This window comes from Lepeophtheirus salmonis, chromosome 11 (genome assembly GCF_016086655.4).
Source record: "Lepeophtheirus salmonis chromosome 11, UVic_Lsal_1.4, whole genome shotgun sequence".
NCBI classification, from domain to species: domain Eukaryota; kingdom Metazoa; phylum Arthropoda; class Copepoda; order Siphonostomatoida; family Caligidae; genus Lepeophtheirus; species Lepeophtheirus salmonis.
The window spans coordinates 17333644-17348073 of record NC_052141.2 but is presented as its reverse complement, the minus strand read 5'-3'; the positions used below and the strand labels follow the sequence as shown (position 1 = coordinate 17348073).

At 34.7% G+C, this 14430-nt stretch overlaps 2 protein-coding genes and 1 long non-coding RNA gene across 18 annotated transcripts in view; 1 reads left to right on the top strand and 2 right to left on the bottom strand.

Annotated features, from left to right (window-relative positions):
• Window positions 1-14430, top strand: part of rdgB (retinal degeneration B) — a 74266-nt gene that overhangs the window by 52698 nt on the left and 7138 nt on the right. For 6 of the 16 annotated variants that reach the window (XM_040721191.2, XM_071891713.1, XM_071891714.1 and 3 more), the window contains 5 exons: window positions 27-406; window positions 768-954; window positions 1698-1927; window positions 1996-2338; window positions 2402-3432. In XM_040721191.2, the coding sequence (XP_040577125.1) occupies window positions 27-406; window positions 768-954; window positions 1698-1927; window positions 1996-2338; window positions 2402-3432 (2171 nt within the window). Of the gene's footprint in view, window positions 1-26; window positions 407-767; window positions 955-1697; window positions 1928-1995; window positions 2339-2401; window positions 4052-4877; window positions 4939-5156; window positions 10493-14430 lie in introns of those variants that run through there. The other 10 variants (XM_040721198.2, XM_071891711.1, XM_071891708.1 and 7 more) reach the window with 5 other exon arrangements.
• Window positions 4737-5772, bottom strand: LOC139906570 (uncharacterized). Its single transcript, XR_011782199.1, has 3 exons — window positions 5641-5772; window positions 5268-5579; window positions 4737-5215 (listed from the first exon to the last, which is right to left on the bottom strand). It is a non-coding gene; the product is annotated as an uncharacterized lncRNA (long non-coding RNA).
• Window positions 10425-14430, bottom strand: part of LOC121125932 (venom dipeptidyl peptidase 4) — a 34358-nt gene continuing 30352 nt past the window's right edge. The window contains exon 2 of the mRNA XM_040721199.2: window positions 10425-13146. Coding sequence (XP_040577133.1) covers window positions 10864-13146 — 2283 coding nt within the window. The 3' untranslated portion in view covers window positions 10425-10863. The remainder of the gene's footprint in view (window positions 13147-14430) is intronic.

Sequence of the window (14430 nt, the reverse complement as noted above, 5' to 3'; positions counted from 1 at the left end):
TTTAAATCATTTTTATTACCTATTAGTTTTGATGTCAATACGACAAATGGAGACTTTGGGATTTCCAATGATCGACTCCCTGTCGGAACCATTCCGTTATTTGCCACATGTTCTCCTGAATATGAGAACGCCGTAACCAAAGTCATCAAATCAGCCAATGATGCTTATAAGGAGTTCATGCATTCTGAAGAGGGTCAAGGATTCTTTGGACAGACCGTTATTGTGGGCGACTCTGTGGGATCCATCTTAGCTTATGACGCCCTTTGCAGAAGTGTCAAGAGAGCTTATAGTGATTCATCCGTTGCTGGAGATGATATGCTACTTTCCTCTGGAAAAGAGGACGTTCGCAAAGTGGATTCCCTTTCATCCACAACTTATTCTGATTCTAATGAAGACTATCAACAATGTGAGCTTTTTCCCCCTATTATAAAATACCCAAAAAAATCTTCTATCCAGGGACAAGGAAGAAAAAATCAAGTTTTTAGTTAGTAATCGCCAAATACATCTTCTAACCCTGGACATGAAAGAAAATTTGTTTGTGTGTATTTATTTATCTATGTTTTGTGTCAATCAATACGAACTAACTTATCTATATAATTGGACCAGTTGGAATCTATTGATCATCATAAAATGATTTTATTAGTTTATATTTTATAAATTAGAGTTGGTTGTTCAAGTTGACAATCGTTATATACTCATATTATTCCAAGTCACACCGTACCGTGGTGAGAGTTTAATAATTGTATTTTGTGTTTTTCTTTTACTAGCTCGATCTCACCTATCTACTCCTCAAGTTCAATGTTCTCGAAAGGCATGTGATATTTATGAAGAAAGATGCTCCCGTTTAGATTTTGAAGTATCTGATTTTTTCACATTTGGAAGTCCCTTAGGAATTCTTCTTGCGTATCGAAAAATTCAGCAACAAACCTCAAATCATTCCATTCATCCTTACAGGTATCCTTTTACATTGTTCTAATAATATATTCACCTACTAGGTTCTCTCGTTTCGTGGGCAATATATTATTATTTTTAAATATGTGATCCCGTTAGTAAATAATAAGTACTATAAAATTGATAGTTTTCTTTTTATTCTTTTAAGAAGAAATTATACATTTTAAGCTAATCTTATTCATTTTAAATATATTTTAAATCCAGAACAAGTTTAGATCTCAGTATCTTGTCAACCGAATACGAACGCCGTGTGCTACCAATATTGTGTGCCTCTGTGCCGGATGCACGGTCAAGGACGCCAATAATTCAATCTATAGCTATCCTAGAGAGCTTACATTGATGGTAATCTATCCGGTGTCATATCAGAGTTTTAAATTGGTGCTGTTTGTCCACATTGGATAATTGGAACCGTATTTATTTAGGAAAAACTGACATTTGTAATGTTTTAGGCCAAGAAAATGTGGCCTTCATGCTGCCCTGATCTGAAATCCTTGGACTACTATGTGTGAGTCGTCTTGTAGAGAGAGTCCAATCTCCATAATATGTCCTTTATATAAGTGTCTAACTGGGAAATTGCGATGCACGCTTATACCTTTATCAAGTCCCACAAGTTTAAAAATGTGAGAAATCTCGCGAGAGAAACCCGACCTAATACATACTTGTTATGGTTATATAATTGATCTAGATTTACATTATTTTGTTGATAATTTGCTTCAATAATCCTTGTTCTTTTTTTCCCAAACTAGTATACCACGCCCCGCCGTCCAACAAATGTACAATCTATTTCATCCCAGTGACCCCATTGCTTGTCGAATCGAACCACTACTTTCTGCTCGATTTTCAAGAGTTCCTCCCGTAAATGTATCTCGATACCAAAAGTATCCTATGGGCGATGGAACATGTCTATCACTTATTGAGTTTATACAATCGAATCCGGGGATTTTTGGTGTTGATAATAGTCGTCCAACGACTCCTGGTAAAATATTCATTCAGTGGATAGTAAATCCCTATAAATATTATTGTTATATTTCTACATAACTTTAGGTAAAAGTCGTCGCCTCTCAGAGGATAGTATTGTTAGTGGCGTTTTGGACACTCAGCAACTACATACCATCAATATACTAAAGCCAAAGTGGTGGGGCAGTAGGAGGATCGACTATGCCCTCTACTGTCCCGAAGGTCTTGCAAATTTCCCTACCAGCTGTCTTCCTCACTTATTTCATTCCTCCTATTGGGAATCATCTGATGTCATTTCTTTCATACTAAGAATACTTGTTCGGGGAGAGCCCCTAACTACCCATGAAAGCAATCCTCTTGAGCACCATCAATTCACCCCGACTCAGCCTCGAGAAAAGTGGATAAAGAAAAGAACAAGTGTCAAAATTAGGTAAAATTCTTCGAGTTTAAATTAAAAGGATGTTAAACTTTTTCCTATGTAATTTTCAAATAGAAATGGAGCTGCCAATCATCGCGGTAACGATGTTGTAGTCAAAGAAGGAATTCCTCAAGTGCTACAAGCTCGATTCAGTTACGGACCCCTGGACATGTCTGCTCTCACTGGAGAAAAAGTCGATATTCATATTATGAAAGATCCTCCAGGAGGTGATTGGCTTTACTTGGCCACAGAACTCACTGATAAAAATGGTCGTCTTTCGTACACTCTCAAAGAACAGATGGGCTATGGAATCTATCCAGTCCGTATGCTTGTTAGAGGAGATCACACAATGCTTCATATGTACCTAGCCGTTGTTCCTCCTTATACTGAATGTGTGGTTTTCAGTATTGATGGATCTTTTGCAGCAAGTGTATCAGTAACTGGAAAAGACCCAAAAGTAAAGCCTGGAGCTGTAGATATTGTTCGCCACTGGCAAGAACTTGGATATGTGATAGTTTACGTAACAGCAAGACCAGACATGCAATTACAAAAAGTTGTTTCATGGCTCTCGCAGCATAACTTTCCTCATGGCCTTGTTTCCTTTGCCGATGGGTTCACGACGGATCCTCTGAGACACAAGGCCGACTATCTCCGAAACCTTATTGAAATTCATTCAGTTGTTATTCATCGAGCATATGGGAGTAACAAAGACATATCCGTCTACTCTGGCATTGGTCTCAAACCCGAGCAAATATACGTTGTAGGAAAACCCAGCAAAAAACAAGTGGGAGCAGGAACTTGGCTTCTAGAAGGCTATGCCGATCATTTAGCAGAGCTCACATCAAGAGGTGGCTCACGAACTGCGCAAGGAAATGCAAGGATGGTCATACCTAAAGCTATTTTTGGACTTCCAGGACAAAAGTCAAGTGGGGGACTCACTCGAAGACGTACTCTGAGGCCTTCTGCAAAAAGAACCATATCCTATCCAGTCAACAGTGAGACAAGTAACACTAGTTCTAACAACAGCCCCACTCCCTCATCTCATAATTATAATACTCTGCCATCATACTCAGCAAATTCAGAACGAATAACAACCTATAATGAAGGTACACTCGAGTTAGATCTTTTAGAAAATTTTGACAATCTGTAAAATTTAAAAAAAAAACCTATGATTTTCCCCCTATACTATACCTCAAAGGAGAAAAAAAAAAATCTTCTGTATTGACTTCAAACACCTTTTTAGGTACCTCCTCCTCTCTTTTTAATCGAGTAAGCCTTAAAATGGTATTATTCCAACGATACTATTCACAATGAACACTGTGCTTTAATTCTCTTCCCTTCATTCCTGGCTTACTTGAGCAGAATATTTTCCTTACTCAAATTTCAACCAGTTCAGACTTTTCAATTCAAATAAGGTTAGAGAACAACTGATTATATAACGATGTGTTTCCACCGTCATCCCCTTTGGCACATTCCCTAAATTTCAATCACAATCACAACATACTTTACATATGAATAAATATCTATGTAACTCCAGCAAATTCTTTATTCATCTATGTTTCTGAATATTTTATGATGCTGCCATTCATAGAAGAATATTCTCTCTCTTTTTTTTCAAAATTTTTATGAATATATATTTTTTTTTTGAAATAACAAATAACATGTCCCTGTGAATCGTGAAAGAATTTTATTTAGGCTCAACTTAGTAAAGATTTTCAAAAAGTACAATTATAATTTGTTTATTTATTTTATTTGATTTAAATATTCTCTAGGTGGCCACACTTGGCTGTCACCATGACCTCTATCCTATCCTATTCTTTCCCTACGGCAGTATTTAGGAGATTCACATGGGAGTTCTTCCTCTAAAAGGCCAGAAATTCGCCACGTTGTATTCACACCACTTGTGGGGGTATTTCTTTTTTTTTTGACCTTGTGTCTTCCAGGCATCCTTTCAAGGCTCTGGTTGTCGTCTTCAGCTTTTCACTCTAAGGGTAATGAGACCCTTAGAGCAGGAGACGATGCGGGAGATCTTGTCATAACTCATTCCCAGCTCAAGAAGAGCTGACACACTATTTCTTTTGGCCTTCATCTTAGTTTTCCTTGGTCTGGTCTCATGCTGCAATTTGTCATAGCTGGAACACCCCCCAGAAGGGTGCCCTCCCTTGTAATACTGTGCCCTAACTTGAAAAATGAGCCGAAATTTATTTATTTATTATTTTTTTTCTAATTACTTAAAGTTTGTTTTATAGTATACTAACTTTGTAAGGATAAATTTATGCAAATAGCTATACTGGTTCAGTTGTTTTTAAGGTTTCAATAATCGATCCTTCTTAGCATGATCAATTAGATTAATACTTCTGCCATCTAAGTATAAAGATATTATGTTTTCGTAGACAAAACCAATTATACATTTATTTATTTGGATATTGCATGTACTTCCTATTTTATATTTTACTTTCATCCAAGAAATTTCATAATATACTTAATTCTTCTTACAAAACATAACAATATATTTTATATATCTCTCCTCAATTAATTTCAACAATTCAAGCTCTGATCTAAATATCCCAGGAGGAGGACGTCCTATTGAGTAAATGTGACTCTATTTAAAAGTAGGCTATCATGGTTAGTATATAATATTTTTCTTAGAAGTAGTTTACGTAGACTAGGGCTCCACTGACATGGATTTTTTTGTAGAGAAAAAAGAACCAATTCGCCTGTTAATGGTCTGTTGATGATGATTTATAAATTAATACCTGACCGTCCAAATTAAGAAATCCAATCATTTTTATATTTTTATGCGCAACTCCAGTTTTTTTTCTGTTTGTAGTCTTGTTATGAATAAAGCTAAGCCATGGAATTTTATAAACATGGATAAAGAAGGGATTTCTGTAAAGAAAAAACTATATTTGGCAATTAGAAAAGGAAAAATGGTTGTTACATATGTTCTTTCTTCTTTTTTGCTTATTATATAATTGGTGGTCCTGGTCTTAACTTTCCCCTCTGAAGTATGAATTCTCACCTATCTTTGCTGTAGATTATTTTAAAATCTATAATTAAAAAATATATATGAATTTAGAGTTAATTACAATATTTTCCATGCACTAATTCTATATCGAATCATTAGTCATTATGAATTTGTCTAATTTTTTGTATGTAACTTCCCTTAAAATTTTTAATTAATGTTGTTTATAATAGATTATCGTTTTTTTTAGTTCGATCGTCGTTAGACCTTCTGAAGTAAGCGTTCTCTCTATTGTTGGTGTAAATTGTTTTAAAAATACATATTAGAATAAATATAATAGTTTCCCTACACTAAAGGACTCCAGACAAAGAGTGGACACTCAAGGCAAGGAAGGTAGGATTTAGTAGTTCTCAATTCGGATTGTTTTAAAATTAGAAGATCCTACATGTTCCTCCAGGCACGCATCCAGTTTGAACAGGCCGTCTCCCCTTGTGAAAAGAGAAGAATAAGGAGGACTACGTCACAACAATAACACAATATTATGGGTCGGTGTTAGGAACATTGTTTCCTTTAAATGTAGAATGTTCTCCTCTTAAAGTAGTAAAATAAAATAAAAAACAGGCAGCTTATTTTGACAAAGGTCTTGAGTGGAATAATTACGCACGCAGATTAGCTTGTTTTTCTTTAACTCCATTGTTAAAGGAAGGGAGCAGTTAATAGAAATACCTACAAGGTTAGACCATCATATAATCGATCTTGCTAGATTTTAGTTTCATGTGTCGTACCGACTTCTGGTCAAGCCGAACATAAATGACGTCATAGAGTATAATAGCGGTACTTTAACAGTAAAAAGTTAAGGAATTAAGATTTAAAACTACTCTTGGTAATGATCATCTCTTATATTTTAAGTATAACTAGATTTTTTAGGTATTTTACTAACAATATTACATTAATTATATAGCAGAAAGTTAGGCGGTTATCTATATATTCTTAATTAGAGGTAGACGTTAGCACCACAATGATTTTGTTATGAAATTAAAATGAATTCTTATAATGAGTGTCTTTAGGAATGAAATGAATGGACAAAAAGTCGACCGACAGAACATTGAATGGACAAAACGTGGACAGACAGAAGGTCGATCGTTGAATATAAAATAAAAGGCTACTCCAAATGGTGTTGCAATATATTCCATTCAGACATTTCCTGCCTGAAAAATAACTCAGCAGCACCTTTCCTATATAAACTACCATGAAGGGCCCTCCCCATCCTCCTTATACATGTTGGGGCTGTTTTCAGTCACCGCCATGTCCCAAACTGGGATGAAACTTACCCACTATTTAAGCAACCACTAAGAGCCCCTCACAACCCTATGTACCCCCCCAATGTTTGAGCTGTTTTCGGGTACTGCCTGTCCCCAAAATGGGATGACACCCAACGCCACTATTTAAATTTATCCCACCTCCATTTACGCCCCAAGGGCTTCCACAATTTGAGACTGTTTCGTTTGTCATCTCATTTTCAGGGCCGGCGGTACCCGAAATAGCCCCAAATTTCAAGGTATAAATGGGAGTTTGTGAGGGTTCCTTACTGTTAGTTTAAATAAGGGTTGTGGAGTACATGTCTAGGACTGGAAATGTTTGGTGTAAAATGTTGTAGAAACAGTTTTTCATGTTTTCAAGTGTAATATATTCCGGTCGATGCTTTGTCCATTCGACATTTTATCCATTTGACGTTTTGTCCATTCGACATTTTGTCGGTCTATGTTCTGTCGCACGACGTTTTGGACTACTACCTATTTATTGACTACTATATTCGGAGTTATATGTTAAACTAAAACACAAAATTTCTTTTTGTGCTATTCATTGTCTGGTTAACTGAAAAAATGTAACCTTAGTTTGAGTATGTTTTTAAAATGACAATTATTTTAAATAAAATTTTGTAAAAATATTTTGTATAAAATTACAAAAAATTATCCACTCTTTAACATCATACTTTTTTTTTTTTTAATATATTGTACTGAGCTTAAGCTACACACACTCGTTGCTACATTCTTATTTTTTAGATCAAGTAGTATTGCAGTTCTGACATATTAAGCCCACACTCAAAAATAAGTCATTCACAATCAAACAGATAAGCTTTGCTGTATTAATTTATAATTTATATTATCATAAAATAACTAATGAATAAGGTTTTTTTTATTCCTTAGGACATTCATTACACGATTGCTTTAGTACAATTAGCTCTTTCATTTAATTTCATATCTATTCTACTATTTAACAAAATAGAGCAAATAACCTTCAGTTGGTCAAAAAAAAATAAGAGGAAAGAGTGTGCGCGTTCCATATATTCCTTAAATAATTATTAACACATATAGCTACACTCTAAAATTAGGATATTGAACCCGTTATGTGTGTGCTGCAAATTGCAGTTTTTTTTTTTGCCAATCCCGTTGTCCATTGAGCTACGTCGTTCCATTTAAGAACATTTTTTTCAATAAAGCAATCTATAGGTGACAAAAGCATTAATTTTGGGTTATAAAGGTCATTATCATGTGGTTCGAGTTTACTTACTTTAAGGACCTTCAAGTGGAACTGTACTGGGCCGCAGTCCTCGATCCTATATAAGGATAGATCTGAGGTAGTTATTATTATTTTGGACAAACACAGGCCTATCGTAATTCGTTCTTTTTTCCGGACTTCATAAATGTGGGACACCTTATAATGAATATACATTGACATCTAGTTGCTACATAGCCCATATGTATATAGTCATGTGCCAAGGATAGATATATTGGCTCTTTAACTATACGTTAAGCACATATATAGTTAAACACACACTTACACTTTGTAGATGTATCAAAATAACAATTCTTTAGTCTGTCTTTCATACCGTGGGGTTATGGCCAAAACGTTGTAAGTGGGAATTTTATGAATCAGAACAAATGCAGTTATTGGATGTATATTGTAATTTCGTAGTATAGTTTCAAGTAATCTGAGACAACCCAAAGGCAAAATTTCAAATAACTTTATATTTTTGTATGTTGTTTCTATGTAAACCACTCAAAGAAATATTCAACTTGCTGAAAAATATAAGTCTAAGAACTCTGAAGAAAATTGTCGTTACAAATTATGTTTGCCATAAATTGGTTTTAATTTTAATTAGTTATATCGACCGTTTAGATGACTCTTGAAGGGACATATGGATCAACTAAAGGAATCTTATATTCTAAGAATTGAGAATTCGAGAGAATTGGTAAGGAACTATTTTTTGGAATAAGAGGGGTTCCTTGAATGCATTGGCGGTGGTTTTTAGCAATCCAAAACTAACCCTGTACGTAGGGCGGAGGGTATTCAACCACATTTTAAGAGGCCATAAGCTATTTATCCCTCCCCCTCCTTACAAATTCTCTCGGTCCATTTCTTAAAAAGATTATATTGAATTTGAAAAATTGCAAGATAATTGTATTCCAATAATATTTTTCACACTTGAAGATACTCCCTCCCTTTGGGGATGGAACAAACGAATTTATAATTTGTTAGTATTCATTATAAGTTTTGAAAAAAATACGGGCAATCTTCCACGGACAATTTTCCTCAAGGCAGTTTTCCTCGTACCTTCAGAATCTATCCGTCCATATATCACAGTATTAAATTATAACCATTCAACGGAAATATATAATAATTTGAAATTTAGATATAATATTAATTTGACAAGAATAAAAGCCTATAATAATGAAGACCGAAATAAGTGGCCTACTATGTTCTTCAAAAGTTAGAACCAAAGGAAGATAGGGGGAATCAAAGGAATATACTTTTAACAATATTAAACAATTTATATCTAAAATTGTTCTAGACCGAATTTTAAATAAGACCGATTTTTTTGGGACTGATTTAAGATATATGGGTGTGGTTTAGAAGAAACTCTTTGAAAGGAAGGAATTAGTTCGGTCCTATAAGAATCATAAGGGCCTCAGACTAGTCAAGGATTGTGAAACCGAAGCCCAACACTAATTTTTACATATATAATTAATAATACTGATGGTGTTTTTTATATTTCTACAATATAACCAATTATATTGGTTTTGCCACTTACAACACTTTGGAGCTCTGACCTCACGCGTCATAACACACTAACTAACTAACCTCTTCTCTCGATTCTTATTTTCTGTTTCAGGCTTTTAAAAAAGTGATTTCCTCTTGGAATTAACTGCAGTTTGACTCATCTCTGCTTAGATTTTATTCCATCGCCTAATATTTTATCTTCAACAATTCATGATTGATTCCTTTTCTTTTAACTACAAAAAGAGAATTAAATAAAATTATATATACTTAATTGTTAGATGTTAAATGTATTTTTGAAAATATTAACATATATACAGGTTGATCTTATACGGCGGTACACTTTTTATTCTCTTCAATTTTTCAAGTGTAAAATTTAAAGGAGAGGTTATTGACAGAACATTTATTTAACAAAATCATTTGAAAATAGTACTCGGCACAACTTTTATTCAATATGTGAGCCCTCAGTTCTAATCATTGCCTCAATAAGAGGCCTAGATCCCTGGCAAACCTTGACTATGTAGTCAGACTCGATCATCGTCTACTCCTTCTTGATGGAAGCTCTGAGGAGTATCACCCACCTTCTCCTCAAGACACCAATATACCTATAGAGAAGTTCAAGGGTTTCGCGTCTGGAGAGGAGGGCGGCCACATGTTGAGGTCCCAAAAGTCCGGGAAGTTGTATCTCACGAAGAGAATAACACGGAGAGTTGTCCCCGAACTTCTCTCTGGCCCGTGGTTGCACTTTCTTATAGAGAAGTTCGATGTAAGCATCTGCATTGAGTCAGGATTTTGCACCAATCTCATTCTGGAATGAAAATATTAAAGTGGGTACTGCTAGATAAGATTAACCCTGTGCCACTTAAAAAATTATATATATATATATTCATAGTTGACCCATTCATAGATTCAATATAAACGAACCATGTTTCATCAATCATATTTATTACTACAATAACTATTATGAATCCTTGTTACCTTATCTCCTTTAGTTTTTTGTTAAATTGAGAAACTGTTCGTCCCCTCCCCCCCTCCCAGTTGTTATATTCATTTCATGACCACATTATTATAATATATTCTTGTATACAATCTGTATTTCACATATAAAAATTTAAATTAATTCAATAAAATCAAAAAATATAGCTTTGTTTGTTCAATAAAAGACTTTTATTAATTTTTGCAGGTTGATATATGTACTATCAAATGTTTGCAGACTTGATGATATCTCTCAGAAGTGCTAATCGTTCATGACCCCCAAAAATATTTTTCAAAGAAGTACATTGATTTCTCGCAGATGTAGTCCGTGAGCCTTAGCCTGGCGACCCCTGTATTAAAAGTTGTTGGAAATTGGTAGTTTACATTGATTGCATTTAATTTTTTTTGAAATGGGTTCAAACGAAACGATTTATTGAACTAAACGATTAAAAAGTATGAATGGCCACAAGCCTGCTCTTATCTAGATAGGTACACGCTGATTTGAATATGTATTAAAGTATGTATGTATTTTTATTTTTTAGACTTTATAGCCAAAACACTTTCCCAGAAATTTGTCCATATGATGATATAAAAACTGTGAAACCCCTCCGAGAGCGTGGTTTTCATCCGGATACGTAAACTCCTCGAAATCAATGTTCCTTTGCTCCATTTCTCTGATTAACATCATAGACTGCTGATAGTGAACGTTATCATCAGCAGTCCCGTGATTAATGAGAAGGGTTTTGTTTCGAAGGGCTTCAACAGAGCGAAGAACAGAGGCTCTTTCATAGCCTCGTTTATTTCCACCGTTCTTCTCCGATGTGGGGAGTCCCATATATCTCTCAGTATAGACGGAGTCGTAGAATAACCAGTCTGTTGGGGGTGCAACGGAAATCCCGCAAGAAAATACTTTTTTCTTATCTTGAATAAGAGCCATGAGAGTGACATAGCCTCCGTAGGACCAACCCCAAATCCCGGTTCTCTTTTTGTCGATGAAAGAGAATTTTTTCTGAATGGACTGTGTCACCTGGATCTGGTCCTGTATTTCCAGAGTTCCTAAAGCATGGTAGTTCGCAAATTGATAGTCTACGGATTGAAAACCTGTGCCACGGCCATCTATGGTCATATAGATTATATTGCGTGAGGTAACGAGGTACTCTGGCCATGCTGGGCTATTCCATGCATAACTTACTTCCTGACTCCCTGGCCCTCCATAAACATAGACCAAAGTCGGGTATTTTTTATTCTCATCAAAGTCTAAAGGCAGTAGAAGGGATACAGGAGCATAAAACTTCTTGTCTTCCCCGACTGGCTCCATTAAATCCCGTCGCTTAGGCAGGGCTTTATCGGCCAAAATTTCCTTTAGTTCAGAATTGTCTTCAATAGTTGCTATCAATTCATGGTTTTTAATTTTTCTTAGTGTAACCACTGGAATTTTGATCGGACTCGAACATTTTTGTATGTACATAGATTCCCCAAAAGAGGCAGATATATACTGACACTCTGTGGAACATGTAATGCACCTGATATCCTTATCCAGACTCACAGAGTACAAATGCCGTTCTCCAGGATAACCTGGTCGAGTTCCAATGAAGTAAATCAAGGAGTCCTTCCAGTGCAAAATTGACACAACAACAAAATTACCACTCGTTAATTGTTGCTTCTCAGAATGGAAAATATGATTATATCTGAGATCATTTTCCTTGGTAGGAGGTGGAGGCCGAATTTGAAGAAATTCAGTTCCATCATTGCTATATATAGGGGGCTGAAACAAGTCCACCCATCCCTTCTCTTCTTCAACCATGTATCTTTGCTTACAATCATACTTTTGGTCATTGTTTTCCTGACATTCGGATATCACAGATTTAGTTTGTTGCCGATTCATCCATATGATGGAGAGCTTATCATCAGTGATCCAGGTGGTAGCTGTGAAGATGTAATCTCCGTATGCTTCGACCTCTGGTGGAGGATTTACAAGTAAAGTTTTACTTTTTAAAATGTCATATACTTTCAACGTAACAATGGGATTCTTCGTTCCAGCCTTAGGGTATTTGATCATGACTTCCGATGGATATTGATTATGGAATGGATCAGAGGAAGGGCCGTAGACTGTATAGTAGAAGTTCCTCACGTTTTCATCATCAAATTGAGCAAATGCAATTTTTGATCCTTTTTTCGTAAAATATAATGCATTATCCGTCCCAAGGATTTCCTCTTCATACACCCAGTCTGGAATTCCGTTATATATTTTCCCAGGGATGCCATCATTTGTAATTTGTATGATCTCATGAGATCCAGAATAATCACGTAGATAAATATTGTTATTGTACACAAATACCAACTTATCCGTTTTGGGAAGCCAATTAGCATATTGTAATTTGAGATTACTTGAGATTGTGTTCACTGAGACTTGATGGCATTCATTTTCATCTCTATGCACGACGCAATAATAAGCCAAAGACGAATGCCTATAAACACGGCTCCGCTCATAGCCAATTAAAAGATGCTCTGACTTGCTCGTAGAAACAAAATACGATTGGTTTCTTGTGTCTAAGATTTCTTTTTTTACAAGGATTTTTGTACTCAGATCTTGTGTATTGTATAGAACTAAATCCCCACTGAGCTTGTCTTTCCATAAAATTCGATCCTCTGAATACCAGGATCCGTTAAAACCTCGTTCAACTCTTTTAAACTTATGCTCAGTAATTTCTTCAAAAGTTATTGGGATATATTTGGATGTTTTGTTGCTGTTATGACCAATTGATAAATACACGATCAAAGCTATGATAATCACACAAATCACGGATATTATTAAGCCAATCTGAAAAAAAAAAAAAAAAAAAAATTACAACTAATTAGGGATATATTTTATGTTCTAAGGGTGTCAGCAAGATTATACTAGGGGAAGGGGCCTGGTTTTTGGAGTTTCAAAAAACAAATCCGGGAAAAAACATTTCAAAAATTCATACCTATTCAATTATATCTAATTTTTTTGGAAAATAAATTAAGAGTATTAAATTTTTTGAAATTTTTTTCAAAAATTAATAGTTAATGATAAAAAAATTCAAAAATTCAAACTTTGTCGCAAAAAATTTCAAAAATTTATAGCTATTCACAAAAAATACATTTCAAATATTAAATTTTTTGAATAAAAATTACTTAATTCGGGTAGGGAGCTACAACCCTCCCCGAGGCCAATACTACAGACGCCCCTGCGTTCATACATATCATATTATTAAATAATTATTCATGTTGTAAAACTATAAACCAGATTTTCTTAATAATACAAAGGGAAACCTTTATAAATTTAATTATGTAAGAGCGTGAATTAATACATTATTATAATATAAATATTATAAAGAGCATTTTAATTTGACGTTAATACTGTTGATGAAGGTAATTTGAGGGCTTGAACATATAATAGTAGAAACTTGTTTCTAGTATTATATGTTCAGACCCTACGGCTTTAACAACAAAGTTTTATAACAACTTAAACCTCTTTTCATAAACATTTAGGAAAATACTGAATAGTTGGTCAAATGGGACCAACAAATACGTGGTCTTGCCCCTGTTTTTCAAATATAGATGTCCATATATAATAAAATATATATATATATTTTTTTTTTTTTTAACTAACCACACCTGAGATTATCTGTAAATATATTATGCATAGTTTGTGTATATGTGTCCTTTATGGGTGCCTACACAGTTGGGCCAACAAGGTTGAAACTTTGCATGGCTGCCTATTTTGAAGGTCTTGAAGGCTCTTTACAATTCCAATAAATGTTATTTAATACTTTTTTTAATAATACATTGTAATTTTCTTTTGGATTTCGATTTGGCAATTTTTTGTCAAAAATAAAAAGTGGATTTATCATCTTGACAAATTGTTTCATACATATATGTTGGTGAGTTATTTAACGTTTATATAACAAAAGAAGAGGTCCACGGGGTTTACTACACCAAATATCCTGTCCAAACAATGGTCCTCGACGTTGTGGCCTCTGGCCTTCTTTTTCAAGGACACACTGGACTTCTCAATATGGGACACTTTGGATAGGAAAAATAATAGGACCTCCCTCCCAAATGTGGATTCACTGAAGTC